This window comes from Monodelphis domestica, chromosome 6, assembly GCF_027887165.1.
Source record: "Monodelphis domestica isolate mMonDom1 chromosome 6, mMonDom1.pri, whole genome shotgun sequence".
NCBI classification, from domain to species: Eukaryota; Metazoa; Chordata; class Mammalia; order Didelphimorphia; family Didelphidae; genus Monodelphis; species Monodelphis domestica.
The window spans coordinates 136,139,435-136,162,883 of record NC_077232.1 but is presented as its reverse complement, the minus strand read 5'-3'; the positions used below and the strand labels follow the sequence as shown (position 1 = coordinate 136,162,883).

The window sequence follows — 23,449 nt, the reverse complement described above, 5'->3', positions numbered from 1 at the left end:
GTAGCCAGGCTGCTTCTCCACAGAACGATGGTTATGGGAAACAGCCATTACCATTGCCTAAGACATTTCTATTCCCTAAACTCTTGGGTTCAGGGTCCTAGGCTGTCCCCATTAATTTACGGTCATCAGGGTAATGGGAGTGGCTTGATTTGTCTGGTCTATGCTGCCTCCTGTTTCACTCTCAGGGTACCTCCATGCTGTATTCTTTGCATTCATTTTTTCTTATATTGCAAGAAAACATCCTATTAGTGTTAGACTTTATTTAGCTCTTCCCAATTAATGTTTATTTGAATTGTTTCTAGTTCTTTGGTAATTCACAGATTCTGTTATAAAGATTTTGGTATTTATTGGATCTTTTTTTCTTCTTCTCTCCCCTCCCCTTTTCTCCCCTCCCCTCTCCTCCTTTCCTTTCTTCTCCTCTTCTTCCCTTTCTTCTTCTCCTCTCCCCTCCTCTCCTCTTCTTTCCTCTCCTCATCTTTCTCTGTCTATCTATCTCTGTCTATCTCTCTGTCTGTCCATCTCCTATTTGACCTTTATGGGTAGTATGCTTAGCAGTGGCATGTTGTAATCAAAGGACATGGACATTCTAATTATTTTGTTAGATTAATATTTTTCCAAATTGCTTTTTAGAATGGCTCAATCAATTTACAGTTATACCAACAGTGTTCCTGTCTTTTCACAACCCCCTCACCATTTATTCCCAGCTATTGTTATCTTTGACAATTTGCTGAGTGGGAGATGAAACTTCGGGTTAAAAACAAAGCAAAAACAAAAAAAATCCCAATTATTTGGAACATTGTTTCATGTGGTTGTATAAAGTTTGTGATTCTGCCTTTGAGACTATTTATGTTCTTTTATCAGGTATTTAGTAGGGAATTTTTTATCATATATTTGTATTCTCTATATATCTTGGATATAAATCTCTTGTCATAAATATTATACGCAAAGAATTTTCCTAAATGTATATTTTGCCTTTATATCATAATTTATGTTGATTGTTTCATATAACATTTTTTCAGACTCAAATAATTAAAATGACCATCCTTTTTCTTTTGAGGTAAACTTGTTATATTATTTGGTTAAGAATTCTCCCACTATTTCTAATTAGGAATGGTACCTGTTTTGGTTCTCTCTTAAAATTTTTAAAGATATGACCTTTAATATTAAGATTTTATATTCTTTTAGAATTTATTATGGTATAATTATATATGGTGTCAGCTGTTGTACTAAACCTAATTTGTGCCACATTACTTAATAGTTATTCCATTGGTTCTTGTCAAAGAGGGAGTTATTTCCTAAGTAATTTATTCACTGATTTAGAAAATCTTAGGTCATTGCTGAGTTTAAATCTTTTTTATTTTATATATATGTGTGTGTGTACATATATATATATATATATATATGTATATATGTAGTGTTCCACTGATTTACTTTTACATTATTTTAGTCAGTAATAGTTTTGACAATTTCTGCTTTATGCTATAATTTGAGGTCTAGAAGTGCTATGTTTGTATCATTGCTACATCTTTGATTGTTTCTATTGGGAATATAGGTCTTTCATTCGTCCAAATGAATTTTGGTTCTTTCTCTTGTTTTAACTGGTTAGCATTGTCAGTAAATTAATCTAGATAGGATCATAATTTTTATTATGCTGACATGGCTCTATGAACAATGAATAACATTCCATTCTGTCATATATTTATTATGCAACTACTCTGTGCTGCTATTTAAATTATTTTTAAAACACCATGTGAACATTTCTATAAAAGGTTTCTAAAATACCTTGAGTGTACCTTGGTATAGATTGACTCCTGAATGTTTTGTGCATTTTGTAGTCATTTATAGGCAGACAAAAATAAGAAGCTCTAGGCAGACCCTAGAAGCTTGTTCAACTGATACAGTTTACTTATGTGGAGAAGCTGGAAAGAATCCTTGTGGAAGACTTATATAGGGAAGTTTCTTGGATTGGCTAGCCAGTTGGTGAAGAGAAGACTCTTTGCTTGGCTACAGAAACATTCAGAGAGTCCTGTTGGCTTTAGTTCCCTCCTCTGTGCCTTGGCTTTATTCCATGACTCCTTAATTCATAGTCTCTGGTGAGCACTGATACTTTAGGTGAAAAAATTAAGACCTTTAAGGCTCTCTCTTTCTTTGAGGCCACGCAACCAAAGAAGTAGTTCCTGGTCCTTAGCCTCTGCATTTTTTTTTCTATTCTGTGTGAAGGGAATAAACTTTGTATAGCCTTTTTAGTTCCAAAAGTTTGGAGGGCACCTCAACATCCCAATGTTCCAGAATTCAGAGATTCTTTAGTGCCCTTGTGTTCTAGGGTTGGTTTTGCAGATAGTCAAGCATCAAGGAGCTAAGAATAACCTTCTAGACCCAAGCCAAATCTGGACATGAGTTTGGTGAGAATGATAATATGTAAGAAAAGGGCTAAATTAATACTTAGCCTTTCATTTCCCCAGAGAAGAGATGACAGAGAGTTGAATATGCCCCTGAGATAGTGGGGCAAACATATGTACTTTGAAATTGAGTTGGCAGGGGATCAAGCTGTTGACACTAGAGAAGAAATACCTTTATCTTGAATGGGTGAGTACATCCCATTAACATTCAGCATTGTGATTATGACCTATGTATTGCCTTTCATCCTATTATCCCCTTTAGATCCAGTTATATTCCCTATTTCCCTGTTCCTCCTCACCAGTGTTTTGCTTTTTGTTACTCCCATATAGTGCCCCTCCTTTCAATTCCCTCCCCTCACCCCCCACTTCCCTTGTCATGTTCCCCTTCTACTTCTCTATAGGGTGATAGAATTCTATACCCCACTGAGTGTACTTGTTTTCCCCTCTCTGAGCCAGTTATAATGCCAGTAAAGGTTGAGCATTCAACCATCACCACCCTTATGCTCCCCTCTCTGTATTAATTTTTCTTAACTCTTTATGTTATATAACTTATACCATTCTATCCCTCCCTTCCCTTTTCTCTTGGTGCAACCCTCTCTTTCAGCCCTTTATTGATTTTTTTATATGTCATTTTTACTTTAATGAGTCCCTTAAATTTTCTCTTTCTTATTTACCTTTCTGGGCTTCTCTTGTGTCTCATATTTGGCCTTCAAATTTTTTGTTTAGGTCTGGATTATTCCTTAGGAATGCTTGGAAATCTTCTATCTTATTGAATGACCATTTTTTCCCTGAAAGAATATACTCAGTTTTGCTGGATAGGTGACTTTGGGTACTAAACTCAAATCTTTTGCCTTCCTGAATATCATATTCCATGCCTTATGGTCCTTTGATGTAGAAGCGGCTATGACCTATGTGATCCTGATTGTAGCTCCATGGTATTTGAATGTTGTTGTTGTTGTTGTTGTTTTTTCTGGCTCTTTTAGATATTTTTTCCTTGACTTGATGGCTTTTGAATTTAACTATTACATTTCTGGAAGTTGTCAATTGAGGACTTCTTTCTGGAGGCAATCTGTGAATTCTTTCAACTTCAATTTTATTTTCTTGTTCTAGGATCTCTGAGCAGTTATCTTTGATAATTTACTATAATATGATATCCAAGGTTTTTTCTTCACCATGGCTTTCAGATAGTACCATAATTCTCAGATTGTCTCTCCTGGATCTAAATTTTAGGTCAGTTGTTTTTTTCAATAAGATATTTCATGTTTTCCTCTTTTTTTTTATTCCTTTGATTCTGCTTTATTGTTTCTTGATTTCTTATGAAATAATTAGTTTATGATTTTTAAGGCCTGGTTTTCTTCTGTCAGTGTTTGGTTCTCCTTTTTCAGTTGGCCCATTTCTTCTTGCATCACTTTAATTACTTTTTGCATTACTTTCCTTTCTTCTTGCATCACTTTCTTTTCTTTTCATTTATTTATTTATTTGTTTGTTTATTTATTTGTCTATTTATTCGTTTATTTTGTTTGTTTGTTTGTTTATTTACTTATTTATTTATTCATTCATTCATTTATTTGTTTGTTTGTTTGTTTATTCATTCCCACTTTAAACAGTATTTTATTTGGTCCTTTCCAAACATTATTCATTGGAAACAAAGATCATTTTCTTTTCCTCTCTCCACCCCCTTCCCACCACCTCTCCCATAGCCGACCCACAATTCCACTGGGTATCACATGTGTTCTTGGTTCGAACCCATTTCCATGTTGTTGGTATTTGCATTATAGTGTTCATTTAGAGTCTCTCCTCAGTTGTATCCTCTTCACCCCTGTAGTCAAGCAGTTGCTTTTCCTCGGTGTTTTTACTCCCACAGTTTATCCTCTACTTGTGGATAGTGTTTTTTAGATCCCTGCAGATTGTTCAGGGACACTGCATTGACACTAATGGAGAAGTCCATTACCTTCGATTGTACCACAGTGTATCAGTCTCTGTGTATAATGTTTTCCTGGTTCTGCTCCTCTCACTCTGCATCAATTCCTGGAGGTTGTTCCAGTCTCCATGGAATTCCTCCACTTTATTATTCCTTTGAACAAAATAGCATTCCATCACCAACATATACCACAATTTGTTCAGCCATTCCCCAATTGAAGGGCATCCCCTCATTTTCCAATTTTTGGCCACCACAAAGAGTGCAGCTATGAATATTCTGGAACAAGTCTTTTTGCTTATTATCTCTTTGGGGTATAAACCCAGCAGTGCTATGGCTGGATCAAAGGGCAGACAGTCTTTTATCTCCCTTTGGGCATAGTTCCAAATTGCCCTCCAGAATGGTTGGATCAATTCACAACTCCACCAGCAATGAATTAATGTCCCTACTTTGCCACATCCCCTCCAGCATTCATTACTTTCCATAGCTGTCATGTTAGCCAATCTGCTAGGTGTGAGGTGATACCTCAGAGTTGTTTTGATTTGCATCTCTCTGATTATAAGAGATGTAGAGCACTTTTTCATGTGCTTATTAATAGTTTTAATTTCTTTGTCTGAGAACTGCCTGTTCATGTCCCTTGCCCATTTATCAATTGGAGAATGGCTTGTTTTTTTGTACAATTGATGTAGCTCTTTGTAAATTTGAGTAATTAAACCTTTGTCAGAGGTTTTTATGAAGATTGTTTCCCAATTTGTTGCTTCCCTTCTGATTTTAGTTACATTGGTTTTGTTTGTACAAAAACTTTTTAATTTGATGTATTCCAGATTATTTATTTTGCATTTTGTGACTCTTTCAAAGTCTTGCTTGGTTTTAAAGCCTCTCCCTTCCCAAAGGGCTGACATGTATACTATTCTTTGTTCGCCTAATTTTCTTATAGTTTCCTTCTTTATGTTCAAGTCATTCACCCCTTTTGAATTTATCTTGGTGTAGGGTGTGAGGTGTTGATCTAAACCTAATCTTTCCCACACTGTCCTCCAATTTTCCCAGCAGTTTTTATGAACTTTCTTTTCTTCTAGCATCTTTTTCATTTCTCTTCCCCACTTTTTTCCCTCTACTTTTCTTAATTGGTTTTTGAAGTCTTTTTTGAGTTCTTCCACACTGTTTCCAATCCATATTTTTATTTTCACTTTGTATGTGTTTCCTTTGCTTTTGCTGTCCCCTTCTGTGTCCACACCTTGCTCTTTGTTGCCATAAAAATTATTTAGAGTTAGGCACTATTTTTGTTGTTTGCTCATTTCCCCCTATTTAATTATAGGTAGTTTCTGTTTCTGAGAAGTTGGAGTACCCTCTTAAATTTCAGTACTTCCTTGATGTTATTTTTGGCATATTTTCTGTGTTGTGACTAGTTTACCAGATGTTTTGAGGGATGAGAGTTCTAAGAGCCTCCTCTCATTGCTGATTCAGTTGACCCATGAGATACTGATTGCTTAAAGACTTTGATTAGGTTTGGGTGTAAGCTTTTGATCTCAGTCTGAATCTGATAAAGTCAGGGGCTGATCAAATTCTAGCCTCAGGCTTAAGCTCAAATTTTTGGTCTCATGGTGTTCAGGCATACCCTTGATTAACCTGTCCTGAAGCTCCATCCTTAGTTGTGGGCAAAATGATCCAGGGGAGGCTCCCCCTGAGAACTGTGTGCTCCCCCAAAACCATGGGTTATGTCCTCATCCCAAGCCCAGACTAGGATTCCCAGCTTTGCTCTGGGCCCACATGGATTGACCCCCTTCAGCCCAGAATGCCCTGGGCTGAGACTCAGGACATCTCCACAGGTATGAAATTTCAAGGGATGTGGGTTGACTTGGACCACTATTGGCTCTGGAAGGATCTTAGGGTCTGACTGTTAGGGCTTAAGTTCAGAACTGTAAGCAATTAAAATTAAGGGTTTGACTAAAATATGTGAAATATATGAAAATTAAAAATAATATGATGGTCACAAATTTAAAATATTGTATCTCAAGTCAAAATGACTTTCAATGGTTTTTATTTATAAAATAGGTGGAGAGAGTGAAAGTTGAGAAATACAAAAAGAGGGTAAAGAAGATATTTAGCCTATCACACTAAATATTGCTCTTGTGCTCGAATAAGCCCAGCACAACTTGCTAACCCCTTGACCAGAATTAATCTCTCTCCAGAAGTCAGGAAAGGAAAACCAGCTATTAACTCACCTAAATTCCCTCCAAGAGGCATTTCCAGTTGAAGACAATGATCTGTCAAGGACAATTCCTGAAGCTGACCTCAAGCCCCAGAAATTCAGACTTTTATAGTGACTTCTTTTCCCTGAAATCTTCACAGGGGCCAATCACAGCTTTCAAATTGTCTAGCACTGCCCAGGGTGGGCAGTGTCTGGTGAGATCCACTTCTCATCCTCTGGAGGTGTAAATTCTTATCAAAAGGATTCACAATTTCCTGACTGATTGAGTTGTTACCCATTTTAGCAAATGACTTGCAAACACTTTTCTTTACTGTTTTAAAGAAAGTCTGATTTACACTTCAGTCTAGTGAAGTACTAAGTAGCAGTATTTAAGTTAGTGTTAACCAAGTTTTAACTCAAAATAGACAAAGAGAATAAACAGTTCCCTTTCATAGAACCTATGAGAGCAGATATGGGGTGGGGGTGGGATAAAGGGGTTGTAGTTTGCTCTTGGTTTACTCTTCACTCACTGCTATGCCTCCTGCTATTTCTGCTCACCTATCACCTTAGTTCCCCAGATGGTCTCTGCCTACTTTTAGGGGTTTTCTTTTTTTTCTGAAAGGTGTTTCATTCTCTTTCCTTCTTGATTCTTTCATTCCTGTCTGCATTTTGTTTCAACATTTTAATCATAGTTAATGAGGATTTTCATGATGAAATGGCACTGCTATTCTAGTTACTTCTGCATCATGGCTTCACCCCCTGAAACTGAAATCACTAATTTTTTAGATGGTCAATTCTGATTTTTAATACCTGATTTTCTTCTCTCAGTTTTTTTTGTTTCCCTTTTTCAGTTGGCCTATTCCTTCTTGCATCACTTTAATTTCTCCTTGCATCACTTTGCTTTTATCTGGAATCACTTTCATTTCTCTTCTCCACTTTTCCTCTGCCTCTCTTAATTGTTTTTTTTAAATCATAAAGTTTATTCAAGGGGGCAGCTGGGTAGCTCAGTGGATTGAGAGTCAGGCCTAGAGATGGGAGGTCCTAGGTTCAAATCTGGCCTCAGACACTGTGTGTCCCAGCTGTGTGACCCTGGGCAAGTCACTTAACCCCCATTGCCTAGCCCTTACCACTCTTCTGCCTTGGAACCAATACACAGTATTGATTCTAAGACAGAAGGTAAGGGTTTGAATGATCCCAAAATTTAGATGTTACATTAAATTTCACTATTTAGTCCATTTTTTCATAATTTTCTTTTTTTTCTCTTAGAAACACTATATCCTTTTAAATTATAAAAGATAAAGAAATTCAAAGAGAGAGAAATTCCTGATCCCCTCCAGTAAGCATTAAAAAATCTTCTCTCCATTGATTAATAGAAGATTAAGGTCAGAAAATTGCTTGATAAAAGTGTATCTCTATATGCTGAATCATCATGAATATGTTAAGAGAACTATACAGTTTTATTTGAACATACAATTAAAAACATGATTTATTAATCCACCACTATTGTTAGCATTATCTCTATGTGCCTCTATATAATATGTCATATCTATCTCAGGTCTCTTCTGCTCAATTTCCTCCAGGTGAAACTTTGATTTCTTTTTTTTTTCTTGTTTATACCTGGTTTCTTATTTGATTTAATTGATTAATTAAGAGGCCAGGTAAGCATACATAAGCATACACTCATACATAAATGAGGAAACTGAGTCCAGGAAAAAGAAGACTTTCTTTTATCCCCAAAGGACACATAGTGCCACTCAAACCTAGAGTTTAGGTCTTTTGGCTCTCATTCAGTAGTCTGCATAGTATGCTATTAGGTTAGGCCACCTAGCAAAAATTTTTCCTGCGGCAGATGTTGATGATGATGATGATGATGATGTTGATGATGTTGTTGATGATGATGATGTTGTTGATGATATTAATGATATTGTTGATGTTGGCTGTGTTGATGATGTTGATGATGATGATGATGATGTTCATGATGTGTGACAAGGAAATCACTTTAAAAGACTGATATATATTAATTTAAGGTCGCCAAGGAATTCAGCTATGTAATTCCTAAATGAAAACTCAAGTCAGCAGTCAATCTTTTATGGAGTTTAATTACAATAGGAGGAAGAAAGGAATTAGAGATAGAGAGAGAGAAAAGGGAGAGAAGGGAATAGGGTTTAAATACCCCTTCTGTTTAGGCTGGGCCAAAAGGCCCAAGCCCTTAGATAGCTGGGGCAAAGAAAAGAGATCAGTCCCTATTACTCACGTGACCAAAATGGAGAAACAGTCTCAGAGGCCCCCACCTTCAGCTTCCTTCAGAGCAAGCTTCTCAGAGCACACACCAACCACTCAGACCAACTCCTCAACCACCACCTCGAGCCTTCCAACCCCCCTATCCTTAAGGAAACCCTCCAAGTTGCCTCCCCTCAGTTCTCACATCTACCAATCACTCTCCATCAATTTCCCTGTGCCAATGGAGGCTCTAGCTTAACCTAGGACCGCCCAGAGGCTTTGCACATGTCTGTTGAAGGTCATATTTTCAAATAATTAAATCTTTGCTCCTTTGCTACAGCCCTTTCTAAATCCTGTTAACCTGAGTAGGGTAGAGATTGGAATAATTAAATTTTGATTTATGCTGCAGCCCTTCCTCAATCCTGTTAGGACTGAGTAGGGTGGAGATTGATTCCAAGTATCTCCATTGTATCAATTCTAAAATCAATCATGACTCAAAGAAATTCCTGTTCTATGCTTAAGCACAGGTCAAAGTCCTTTCCATTGTTCAGCAAAAGGTTTCTGTCCTAAAGTAATCTTAAGAAGGGAGAAGAAGGAACCTCCCATGCCAATGGGGTTCACATTCCAATAGTCAAGACCCACTATCAATAGGAAATTTTTCAAGTATGAAATTTCCCAATGGTGAAATTTCCAACATTTATAAGTCTAAGAAATTTTGAGGTTTACAATGATGGTGTTTGAATGTGGAGTGGGAGGTTTTCTTTCCATTTGAATCTTTCTGACCCTTCCCACTGTAATCACTAAAATTTTCTTGGAGATTGTTTCCAACCTGTTTCACCCTTTCATTGTACTGGTTTTCTCCCCACCTCTCCCAACGCAATTCTTTATGCATTATATATTTATCCCATTTCATCTCTTTCCCCATTTCTCTTAGTATTATCCTTTTTTACCCCTAGTTTTATATATATATATATATGATATATCATCCTATAGGCTTTGTCACTGTACCTACTAGTTATACTTTTTCTCTAGCTACCCTGATGATAATAACATTTTTTAAGAGTTATCAATGCAATCTTTTCTTATAGGAATGCAAATCATTTGAACTTATTGGGTCCCTTAAATCCCCCCCCCCCTTTCTTAATTACCTTTCAGTGATTCTCTTGAGTTCTGTGTTTGGGCATCAAATTTTCTGTTTAAAGTCAGATCTTTTCTTTAGGAGTGCTTAGAAGTCATCTATTTTATTAAATGGCCATACTATCCCTTGCTAGAATGTAGTCAAATTTTCTGGGTAGTTGATTCTTGGTGGTAGACCCAGTTCCCTTGCTTTCCAGAATATCATATTCCATGCCTTTTGGTCTTTCAGTGTGGATGCAGTCAGGTCGTTTGTTATCTTAATTGTAGTTCCATGATATCTGTGTAAATGTTAAATACTGTAAATGCCAAACTGTAAAGGTTTGGGCCAAACTGTAAAGATAATTTTAGTGTTTTGACTTAAAAATCTAAAATAAGTGGTTGCCATGGGAAATTCCCAAATAGGAAACAACTCAAGTCAGCTGGGATTTATGGAGATTTTAATTAATATAAATTAAGGAATTAAGGGAAGGGGAGAGAGAGAGAGAGAGAGAGAGAGAGAGAGAGAGAGAGAGAGCCAAACAGTAGAAAAGGGGGCCTGAGCCTACAGGAGAGTGAGTCAGTCTTTATCACTCATCACAAGATCATCTTCAAGCAAGCTCCATTCCTCCACTGAATCTCCTGAACTGAGTTCAGAGTCTAACTCCACACTGAATTCAATTGCGAACTCCATTCAAAAAGTCCTCACTTCAACTCCGAACTCCAACTACTAAATTACCTTTTTACCCCTTCCTTTTAAACAAATTTTCTCTTATGTCACCTCCCCTAAATTTTCACATCTACCAATCACAGTAGATTCTTTTTCCCAGGACTGCCCATTCTTAGTTCTTATCTTTTTTGGTTCTCACATTCTCTGGCTAGATTAAATCCTCTGAGTACTTCACACCTCTTTTGTTAATCTTGTCTTTTGTAAGTTGCTTGACCTTTTAGTGATTAATTTAACCTTTATAGGTACTTAGCACCCTTTTGTATTAGATCTAAAAATAGACCTCCTAGCTTAAGGTTTTGAAAGCTTTACTATAGGGTGTGAGTTGGGGACTTTCATTGTTCAATCAGGAGTTTATAACGTTATCTTCCCCTAAGGCACTGTCTGAGTAGGGTGGAGTAATTTTAAAAGTTCTCAATAGATTCCTGATCAAGTACCTCCATTATTAAAAATGGGGAATAGCTTAATCAAAACTTCTAAAATAGAGTCTGAGTAGTTTTAAGATTCACATCTGTTTCTTCTTAGCAACTTATAATATCTTTTCCTTGGTCTGGTAGTTCCTGAATTTTACTACAATATTCCTGGGAATTTTCAACTGGGAATTAAATGCTGGAGGTAATCTGTGGATTATTTCAATCTCCACTTTTCCCTCATAAAGGTGTTTCATATTTTTCTCAAATTTTTCATTTTGATTTTGGTTTATAAACTCTTGTTTCCTGAAGTCATTTGCTTTTAGTTGTTGGATTCTAATTTTTAAAGACTGAATTTCATTCCTAGATTTTGGTCATCCTTCTCCTTCTGGTCAGTTTTTCTTTGTAGCTATCTTTCACTTTCTTTGCCTTGTTTTCAGGCCGGTCAGTTCTGTCTTTCAAGACACTATTTTCTTATTTTAGTTCATGTGCTTGTTTCCAGATATCTTACTTTGCTTTTTAAGTTCTTTTTCCAATTGTCTTTAGCCTTTCTAAATTGTTTTTTGAATTGTTTTGAGTTCTTCCACAGCTTGAGTCCAATTTGCTGCATTTTTGCTTTGTGTTCCTTGGTCCTCCTCTGTTCCATTTGCTTTTTGTTAATTACATGCATAGAAGCTGTTAATTGTAATTTCTTTTTTCTTTTTCTGTTGTTTACTCATATTTTTCCTTCTCCCTGTCCCCCCACCCCTAATATTTGGCTATAATCTTGCTCCTCTTGTTATTTGCTCGATCTGTAGATTTCTCTTATTTGGTTTTTGAAGTCTTTTTTGAGCTCTTTTAGAATTTGTGTCAAATTCATATTTTTCCTTTGGACTTTGCTTGTGTTTGCTTTCACTATTCTTTTCTGTGTCTTGTACCTTGCTCTTTGTCTCCATAAAATATTCTTTAGTGTTAGGTGTTTTTTTTGTTGTTGTTTGTTTGCTCATTTTTTTCTATTTAATTATAGGTAGGGTCTGTTTTCTGGGAAGTTGGGGTATCCTTTTAAATTTCTGCCCTTGTTTGATGTTTTTCTCAGCTTATTTCTTTGGTCTGAGGGTTGAGAGCTCTGGGAGCTCCTCCTCCTGCTGATTCAATTGACACTTAAGATGCTGTTAGCTTAAGGACTTGCCTCAGGCTTGGGAGTAAGCTTTTGATTTCACTCTGACCTTGATCAGGTCAGGGGATGATCAAATTCTATCCCCAGCCTTAGACTCTAGGATTTTGGTCTTGATATGTACTTGATCCATTTAAGCACATCCTTGATTGCCCTGTCTTGGTGCTCTGCCCTGAGCTTTAGGCAGAAAGATCAGTACTTATTAGTACCAGACTCCCAAAACTGTGTATTACATCCTTATCCCAAGCCCAGACTGGAAATCCTGGTGTTGCTCTGGGCCCACACTGATCAGCCCACTTCAGGCCAGACTGCCTTGGGCTGGGACTCCAGACTTGTTCACAGCTTTGAAATTTCAAGGGTTTTGGGTTGGCTTGTACCAGTATTTTCCCAGGCAAGGTCTCAATGTGTGTTGACTTGGGCTCTAGTTCTGAACCTGGGCAGCAGAGAGAGAGAGAGTGAGTGTGTGTGTGTGTGTGTGTGTGTGTGTGTGTGTGTGTGTGTGTGTGTGTGTTGGGGGGCCAGATTGGTTTGTTCTTGGTTTGCTCTCCTTTCCTTGCTACAACCTTTTGCTGACTACTCTCCTTTCACTCCAGTTCCCCATGTGATCTCTGCCTAACTTTTGGGTTTTTCTTTTCTTGAAAGTTGTTTCACTCTCCCTTCTTGTTGGTTCTTTCCCTCCTGTATTTGTTTTGTGGAGATATTTTAATGCTGCTGAGAGGATTCTTGTGGTGACATGGAGCAGCTTTGGTTCACTCCTCCATCTTGACTCTACCCCTGGAAGTCTGTCTATCTTTGTCTATAGCAAAGCGTCTATCTCTTCTTGTTCGATTTTGTCAGCAATATATAAAAATGCTGATAATTTATGTGGATTCATTTTATTTCCTGACACTTTGCTTCAATGACTGAGTTTCAGCTAATGTTTTATTGAATTTCTAGAATCTTCCACTCATATCTTCATATTATCAGCAGAGATAGCTTTATTACCTCTTTTCCCATTCTGATGACTTCAGTTTCTTTTTTCTCTCTTATTGCTATTGCTAGCATTTCTAATACTATATTAAATACTATTGGTGATAGTAAGCATCCTTGTTTTAGCACCTAATCTTTTTGGTAAGGCTTCTAGCTTCTCATCATAGATATATATAATATATAATATAATATAATATAATATAATATAATATAATATAATATAATATAATATAATATAATATAATATAATACTAGCTGATGGTTTTAGGTAGATACTTCTTGTCATTTTAAGAAAAATACCATTTATATCTGTGCTTTCCAGGGATTTTAATAGCAATGAATATATTTTGTCAAAGACTTTTTCTACACCTATTGATATAATTACCTTTTTTTTTACCTTTGTTATTGATAACATTAGTCATGTTGATAGTTTTCCTTATATTAAACCATCTCTGTGTTCCTTGTATAAATCCTGTTTGGTCACAATGTTTTATCTTTGTGACATATTGTTGTAGTCTCAGAGCTAGCATTTTGTTTTGAACATTTACATCCATATTCATTAATGAGACTGGTATAAAATTTTTTTCTGTTTTTGCTCTTCCTGGTTTAGGTGTCAGTACCATAGTTGCTTTATAAAAGATCTGTGATTTCAAATAATTTGTTGAATATTGGAATTCGTTGACCTTTAAGTGTTTGGTGTAATTAACTTGTAAATCCATCTTGTCCTGAGACTTTTTTCTTGCGAAGTTTATTTATAGCTTGTTCAATTTCTTTTTCTGAAATAGGTTCATTAAGGTTTTCTATTTCTTAGTCTGATAGTCCTAGGGTGAATTTTTAAATGAATTATTTTATTTCTCTTTCATTGTTAAATTAGTTTGCACAAAGTTGAGCAAAATGACTTCTAATAAATGGTTCAAGTTTATCTTCATTGGTGGTATAATCACTCTTTTCATGGTTAATGCTACTGATTTGATTTACTGCTCTCTTTTTTTTAGAGTAAACAATGGTTTATCAATTTTTTTCATAAACCAAGTATTAGATTTATTTATTAATTGAATAGCTTTCTTATAGTCAGTTTTATTGATCTCACCTTTAATTTTTAGGATTTCTACTTTAGTATTTATTTGGAGATTTTAAATTTGTTCTTTTTATAGTTTTAAAAATTGAATTTCCAATTCATTGATCTTTTTTCTGTTTTATTAATACAAGCATTTATATATATATATATATATATATATATATGCTTTTCTTTTACTGTTTTTGGTATATACCATAGGGTATGGCATTTTGTCTCATTATTGTCATTCTCTTTAATGAAATTATTTATTGTTTCAATACATTGCTCCTTAATGCACTCATTTTTTAAGATTAATTTGTTTAATCTCCAATTAGATTTTACTTTGTGTTTCCATTGTTCCTTCTGATATTCAGTTTTCATTGCATTAGGGTCTGAGAAGTTTGCTTTTACTGATTCTGCTTTTACATTTAACTATAATATTCTTGGGGCCTAATATGGTTGATTTTTGTAAAAGTACAATGTGTCACTTAGAAGAAGGTATGCTCTTTTCTTTTCCCATTCAATTCTCTAAAACTATCTATCATATTTAACTTATCTAAAATTCTGTCCTCTTTGTCCTCTTTTTTATTTTGGGGAGAGGTTACTATTTTATTTTTTATTATTATACTATTTTATTATTATCTATTTATATCTCTACTATTTATTATCTATTTCAATCTGTGCATTAATTTTTCCTTTAAAAATTTGGATACTATTAACATTTGGTGCCTAGAGATTTAAAATGAAAATGCTTCATTATTGATGCTGCCTTTTAACATAAAAGTTTCCATGCTTATCTCTTTTGATTATATCTGTTTTAGCTTTAACTTTGCCAGAGGTCTTGATTGCCACCCCTGCTTTCTTTGCAAAATCTGAGGCATAGTAGTTTTTGCTCCCACCCTTTATTTTTACTCTCTCCCTCTCTATTTCATTTTTAAGTGTGTTTCTTGTAAACAACATTGACAGGTTTTGGTTTTTGATCCATTCTGCTATCTTGTTTTTATTTTATGGGTGAATATATCTCATTCACATTCAATTTGGAGAAGAAAAAATGTAATTGGGCATAATAGTTGTCTTCAAATGTTTGAAAGAGTGTCATGTGGTAGAGAGAAAAGTCAATGTAATGGATTGACATTGTAAACCAAATTTGGGTTCTATATAAGGAAGAATATCTTAATAATTATAGGTAACCAACAGTACAATGGTGTGCCTCAAAATCTAGTGGATTTTTCCCTGCCTATGGTCTTCTAGCTAACATTGGATAATTATTTGTAGAGGGGATTCTTACTTAGGTATACATTGTGTTACATGTCTTGTGTGGTATTTTTCTGAGACTAATTTTCATTGGTTACTTACTGTTCCATGGATTTCAACTCTACAATTCTGTAATTCTGTGATTATTTTATTTCCTCTGCCATATATGCCAAGCATATGATGATAACTCACATCTATTTAATGATTTAAGCTTTGGGGAAAAAAACACAAACCATTTCTGATTTGAAAGGAATGTCCATTGATTTTTCACCTTTAATTTATATATTTTCTAAAGGACTTTTCAGGTTCCAGTGGAAAAAACCATATCTATATATATTCATTAACATGTATGAATATTTTATATGCCTTTATATATTATATATTATCTCTAACTTTTAAATGTCAAGTTATTTTTATTACTCACTCTAGAATTTATACTAGTTCTTCCTGAAAGCATCATAAAAATTAAGAAAGACATCTTTTCTCTTAACCTGTCCTTTCTAGTGGTATTATTCTCTACTTCTTAGCGATAATAAAGTCTTTATATATCTTTTATGAATTAAAGCTTAAGAACATTACACAACCCATAAAATTCTTAGATAACTGTCATTACAAGTCCAATGGACAACTTGTTAAACTCAATTTAAAAATTCTTTTATTAAGTGCATTCGCTTTCTAAAAGACTGAACTAGAGACAAATATTACTAAAATGAAGATAGTTTTGCCCTCAAGAAACATAATCTTATGAGAGTATTTAAAAGTGCTTTCATAATGCATCATCTCTTCCACTATGAGGATCCTGTGGCACTTCTGCTCTCTAAAGCTGTAGAGCAATAAGGAATGAGATTACTATGACTTTCTAGGATACCCTGCTTTGAAATATTTAGGACAAGCTCCTCTTCCCTTCCCATACTTTTATGAAGCTCGACTGCTTTGGCTCTCCAAGAATGGAAAGAGCAGCTTTAAGACAATCGCTTTTCACTTGAAATTCTCATGTGAAAACTGAATAGTAACATTATTATCTAGGGACATTGCAAATGATATTTTAGGTCAGTTGTGGGTTAGAGGTGGCCTATGAAGTCCTTTCTAGGTCTGGTATTCATTAGTTCTCTCATATTCCCTTTAGAAAAATATCAATATATTTTTACTCTACAATAACAGCTAGATAGATATAGATATAGATGGATATATATATACATATATATATATATATATGTATATAGGTATTTAACTTGCTTTTTCTATCCCCATGGCCCATCTACCTCACTATCAGTGTTAGGAGGTGATTTTTTTTCCCCCATCAGGTACAATCACAGAATTTCAGAGGTGGAAGTGATCTAAGAGGTTGCCCAGCCCATCTTGTACCTGACAAAGGATACAGTTCATTCAGGTCTTTCACAAAAACGGGCTCATTCATTTTTTTTTGTAAATGACTTTAATTCAGGAAGAACTCATCACCTTCCTAGGTAGTCCATTCTTTTGGACAAGTATGGTTTTTAGGAGACTTTTCTTTACCTTAAATTGAAATTTGTCTCTGAAACTTATCATTGTTACTGCTACTTCAGTCTGATGAGGAGAGCAAGTATATTCCCTTTATCAGAAAGTAGTTCTTCAAAAGCATGAAGATAGCTCTCATGTCCCCCTAAAACTGCTCTTCTTCTAGCCAGTATTTCAGTGGTGCCTTCATGTTTGCCAAATGATTTACATATAATTTTCTTATTTGATCCTCACATTCATGCTTTCAGGGATTTGCTATAGTTATTCCCATTTAACAGATGAGAAAACTGGATCTGAGGGAGACTAAATGATTTCCTTGCTCCTGGTAATATGGCTAGTAACTAAATAGTGAGATTCAAATTCATGTCTTTTTGATTCTTAGTCCACCATTCTGTCCATTGTCCTTCAACTGATCCTCACGTACCATGAATTCACCATCCTGCTTTCTTGTCTCTGAGCAATTTAATAATATTCATGTTTACATGAAAATATATGACCTCTGGCAACTGTTATGGATTTCTTTACTCTTCCACATTACTAGCAAGTTCCATGTTAGCAACCTTCTAATGATTTACCTCATTGCCTTAGGGGATCTGAGGCTACTGTAGATCTCTCTGAAACATCTGGCAGTAACCGGGGCATTCAAAAGCCAGAGACTCTTTGAAATCCTGGGGTAACTGCTGTCTGTTAGGACAAAAAAAAAGACTTTCATTTAATGTTGGCTTAACCTGAGAGCTCTTAAATAACTCAGCAATGATCACAGAGTGCATATATTTGTGGAAGCAAACTTACTAAGTGTTAATATTGAGGTACTTGTGGCTATTGTTTTCTTTGAGAAATGTTCATAGTGGCATTCCAGCCTCAGTTATGTTGTTAAAACTATTTCTGAGTCTCCATTAGTATCAAATTATTGAGAGAAAAAGTGAAGCAGTAGAAAGATGATTTCAAAAAGTAATATTTGAGTTTAAATCTTTTGTGTGACTTTGGGTATTTCATTGACTGATTCTTTTCCGAGCCTCAGTTTTCCCATCTGTAATGTGAGGGGGTTGGCCTGAATGATTTCTAAGGTTTTTCTAGATCCTTTGATTTAGCACAGCACTAGCTTTATTGGTATGTAACTGGGATTTTACTTGTGACTTTAATCCAGTATTATTGCCTGTATATGTATATATTTGTGATGACCATGCCTACTTTTTAGAGATGTTTATCTCCTAGTAATTTTAAGGCAATAATTATAAAGAGCTTTGTAAATTTTTCAATTATTTCCTCTTACCCAGTTATCTTATAAAATTAATGATTTTTTCACACTTATCTATTTCCTATCTACTAGGTCCTGTTACAGAAGTGAAAACTGACATATATGTCACCAGCTTTGGGCCTGTTTCTGATGTGGAAATGGTAGGTGTTGGAGAAATTTAAAATAGCTTTCGGTAGTTAGGAGAAACCACGCACAACAGAAGGAAATGAATGTTTATTTCACTGTCAATCAGGAGAGTCAGAGCATCTCTGTTTCTAGTGTGTGTGAGTAATTAGACCCATACATTTGTCAAGAGGAGGTCACAGAATTTGCATTTCAACCCTAACATTTGAGTACATTTTTGCCTGGATTCATTTCCTACAAAAGGAAAGAACTTTATTGTTACTACTCCCTATAGGATAATGTTACGAGTTGATTTTTTTTCTGTGAAAACCATTGAGATGGAGAAAATTAGGGATTATAACAGTTGAAATTATTTCTGGCACAAAAGTATCTCCCAGTCCTGAGGGGCCATATTTTAGCATTTCATTTTGGCCCAGTTATATGGTTTTTTTTCCCCCTTTAATGCTTGAAGAGCTCAATATACCAAACTCTGGTAGATGTCAGAATGAATTCATCTCTTTAAGTGTGCACTCTTAAGGTTACATAAAGATGTTTGCCTTGCTCAGTGGAGGGTTGATAGAACCTTTAAATCAGGTGTATATGATTTTAAATACTTGAATATCTATTTTTCTATTTTTAGTTCCTTTATTGAACATAAAACTTTTTTTAGTTTTTGAATTACTTAATTCTTTTATTTTACTTTTCTAAAAAACCAAATGATATTTGTTGCTGTTATCTCATTTTAGCTCATATATATCTACATATATATGTTAGAATGAAAATATAATTGCTACCTTCCTGTAATTTTATTGAATTATAGTAATTATTTTTGAGTGATTATGTAGGTACGGCAATTTGCTATCTGATTAATATGAAGAATTTAAGTTATTGAGGCATACACCATGCTTTTAATTTCTGGAACTCTGTGCTAGTGCCTTTTGTAAATGGTTCCTCTTCTTGTTCTTTTGGATTTACTTTTGTGGTTTTGTGTACATGTATGTGAATCTGTCTGTGCTTTCTATTGTTTCATGTATAATAATATGGGTATGGGATTGCTGTTGTTTGCTCACCCAGGAATACACAATGGATGTCTTCTTCCGACAAACTTGGATTGACAAAAGACTAAAATATGATGGTCCCATTGAAATTTTGAGGCTGAACAATATGATGGTGACTAAAGTGTGGACACCTGATACTTTCTTCAGGAATGGGAAAAAATCTGTCTCCCATAATATGACAGCCCCAAACAAGCTCTTTAGAATTATGCGAAATGGCACCATTTTATACACAATGAGGTGATCAGCTCATTCTTTTTTTTTTTTGCATGTTTAGAAATAAAGGTGATTATGAAAATGACTAAATCTTTCTGATTCTATTTGTCTTATTGTAGGCTTACCATAAGTGCAGAGTGTCCCATGAGATTAGTGGATTTCCCCATGGATGGTCATGCATGTCCCTTGAAATTTGGGAGTTGTAAGTTATAATTATAAAGCTTCTTTACATTAATTATTCAATTCAGCAATAAGATTTATAAAGTGCTTATCATTTGTAAGGCATAGCAGTCATTGTAGATAGAAAGATAAAAAAACAAAAGAGTTTCTATCTTCAGGTAGCATGTGTTCTACTGGGAGCCATTTTTCAGGACATAATAAGTACACATATATGTAAATAAAAAATGATTAAAAGTCATTTGGAGAGAGCTTTAATAGCTAGGGGGCATCATAAAGTATGAGATGTTATTGAAGTTTGGAGATTCCAAGAAGCAAATATGAGAAAAGAAAGACTTCCCAGGTATTGGGAAACAACTTTCAAGGGCATGGAAGCAGACAATGGAATATAATGCATGGTGTACAGGTAGTAGGCCAATTTGACTGGAATAAAAAGTATATGAAGGAAAGTAATAAGGAATTACTAGAAAGGTAGATGGTAGGTAGAAGCCCTGAAAATTTAGGCTGATGATTTAAAAAAAAATTATACCACAGGGTAGAGTGCCATTGGAGATTTTGAGTAGGGCAGGGATAGGGCCAAATTTTTCCTTAGAAATATTAGTTTATAGGGGAAGCTGGGGGGGGGATCAGTGGATTGAGAGCCAGGCTTAGAAATTGGAGGTCCTAGGTTCAAATCTGACCTCAGACATTTCCTAGCTGTGTGACCCTGAGCAAGTCACTTGACCCACATTGCCTAGCACTTCCAACTATTCTGTCTTGGAACCAATATACTCTATTGATTCTAAGATGGAAAGTAAGGGTTAAAAATTTTTATTAATTAACCAGATGTGAGAAGGATGAATATGAGAGGAAATAAAGGAAATGAGAGGAAATAAAGGAAGGAAGAAACTTATTTTGGAGCTATTGCAATAGTCTGTGCATGAAGTTGGCAGGATATGAACTAGGGCAGAGTCCCTAGGAGTAGAGACAAGGGGGGCAGTTTGAGAGATATTGTGGAGGAAGAATCAACTAGACTTCTTAAATGATGGGGTTTTTGAGAGGAGAAAATTTCTCTTTTCTATTTATATTACTAAAGGTTGGAACACAGTAAGTGCTTAATAAATGCTTACCTATTCCATTCCATAGAGTAGAATAAAAGGGGACAGTCAAGAATGACTCCAAGATTGCGAGCCTGGGTGTTTGGGAGGATGGAGAGAACATGATATTTATTAGATTGACATGCTTTTCAGACAAGGTTTCAAATCCTTATCTGTATTTTCTGGAAAGCAAATCAATTTTTCTTGTGAAATATTGGGTTCTCCATATATTATCCCTAAGTGGATAATCTTGAATCAAAGGGGCAAAAGTATTCGCCCTTATATCTGCTGACAATTTGGATCTAAAGATTGTTAGACTCCTGGTGCATCAATTCTAAGGCTGGCGTACAGTTTTTCTGCATAAGCACTTGTGGAGTGGAGTTAAGACTACTCTGTGGTCCTTTACTCGGTCTTTAGGTAAGTGTTTTAGGAGAAAAATAGGAGGTGGAATGATATCTGTCATTTTCATTGGAGTAATAAGTCAATGGAGTGGTTTATCACGAGTCTGATAAATGGCACCAGGATAGTTTTAGAGTCTTATGAATTAAAGCACGTGTTCAGCCTCATGTTCCCTCTTCATTCAATTACCGATTCTGAGCCAGAACAATTCAAAATCTAGTTTGCGGTCCTGGGGTCCCCAGGAGGCTGCCTTCCCTCAGGACTTCTGGTTCAAATATCAGTGTAGAACATGCCAGTGGCTGCAGGAACTTCGTTTCCCACAGCTGGGAGAGAACTTTTGCCTATGGAGACAGCACTTAGCTGATTTCATTATGGAGATAGGAGTTTAAGTTCCAAATACCACATACACAGGGATTTTCTTTTCCCTGTGTAATTTCCCTTAGGTAGCATTGGGAAAAAACAAAACAGAACATCTGGTCTTTGAAATGAAAACTTTTGTTGCTCCTGTGAAAATGTAGCAAAAAGCATGATGCTTGTTACCAGGGCTTAATATTCTCTTCCATTTGTTCAACAAGCATTTTTAAAGTACCTACTCTGTGGCTATTTTAAAGTAACTGTCTATCTTTATATCTTAGGAACATACATACACATTCAGAAACAAGTATAGGCTTACATATATGTGTTTATAGATTTATAGGCTGATAATCATAAAATAAATTTAATATCTTTACATAAATACATACACACATCTATATTTATATACAAATATATGTGTGGAGATATTTTATATGCACACACACACATACACAGTGTGACTCTATGGACTTATTTTCCCCCTTTACTCCTGTAGTGTCCAGTATAGTACCTGGCACATAAAAACTACTTAATGACGACTTATTGGTTTATTAGTTGTTTTAGCAGCAGACATCATTTTTTAAACAACTATTTTTATTAGTTACAAATAGCAACTACATAAAACCTTTTCCTGATGGTTTTCATACTTTACTTGAGAGAAATGATTAAATGGATGGAGATTATATACTTTTAAGAGTGCTAATACACAGATACAGATGGTATAAGTTATGACAGCCAATCTTATTTGATAAGAGAAATAGAAAGCAAAAAAGAAGTGCTAGAACTCTGAGGGGAAAACTTACAACCTACTGAAGTATTAGGGATCACTACCAAGGGGGAAGCAGCAAGTGGGTTGTTTTGAAATGGTGGCTAGGAAGTCAGTAGGAAAAAGAGGGAAGAAGCATGTTCTAGATAGGGATGCATAAGAATGTGATATGGTTTATATGAATATGAATGGTTTATATGTATAAACCAGTGGAATTGCTTAGGAAGAGGGACAGGAAAAATCATGAATCATGTAACTATGGGAAAATATTCTAAATTAATTAATTAATTAATTAAAAAAGAGTGTGATGGATGTTCAGAAAGAAAAGAGCTCTCCAGTGACTATAAGCCTGTATAATTTGATTGGAACATAGATTGTGTGTGGAGAGGAATGATAACAGAGAATGATGAAAATGTACTCCTAGTTGCAAATGGCTTTGAGTATCAGGTAGAAGGGAACGATAGGAAATAATATTGAAAAAGAAGGCCAGGCTATAAATGGCCTTAAATATCTTGAACTCAACTTGTGTGAAGGAGGAGACAGAGGCCATTGGTCATGATTTTTCTGAAATACACAGATCTACTCTTAAGAAAACTTTTTCTATCATTAGTATGAAGGACAGATTAAAGTGGGGAAAGATACAGGTGAGAAGGCCTGTGGTTCTAAAGAGGACTTTCCATAGATCAGGAGTTCTTAACTCATTTTCTGTATTTATCATTGATCCTTTTTGTAGTCTGGCATAATCTAAACTCCTAAAAAGTAAGGTTTTTAAATGCCTTAAGATTACAAATAAAACTACTTGTATTCAAATGAAGTTATCAAAATGTTAAAAACAAAACAAGTAAAGAGTAGAAGGAAGCTAGAGAAGGGTTTGAATCTAAAGCATCCTATAGAATTATAATCAAGAAGACCTTTTTACTCATTGGTTGTGAGAGGGGAAAGCGAAGGAAATGTCAAAAATTCAGAGGTTCCAAAGGTTCTGAAAATCAGAGACCAGTTGGTACCACAAACAGGAAGAATGAGATTCAGAGGGAGAAGCAGGTTTCAGTGGCAAGATAATAAGCTTTGTTTCTGATACATTGAGTATGTAGTATTGGTAGTATATTCAGGAAGGCAGCTAGAAATTCGTGTAGTGCTTAGA

The 23,449-nt window shown here is 35.2% G+C and overlaps 1 protein-coding gene across 4 annotated transcripts in view; it reads left to right on the top strand.

Annotated features, from left to right (window-relative positions):
• The window catches only part of GABRA4 (gamma-aminobutyric acid type A receptor subunit alpha4), a 116,393-nt gene that overhangs the window by 14,023 nt on the left and 78,921 nt on the right, over window positions 1–23,449 (top strand). For all 4 annotated transcript variants that reach the window (XM_056802584.1, XM_007496492.3, XM_056802585.1 and 1 more), the window contains exons 4-6: window positions 18,236–18,303; window positions 19,340–19,560; window positions 19,656–19,738. In XM_056802584.1, coding sequence (XP_056658562.1) covers window positions 18,236–18,303; window positions 19,340–19,560; window positions 19,656–19,738 — 372 coding nt within the window. The remainder of the gene's footprint in view (window positions 1–18,235; window positions 18,304–19,339; window positions 19,561–19,655; window positions 19,739–23,449) is intronic.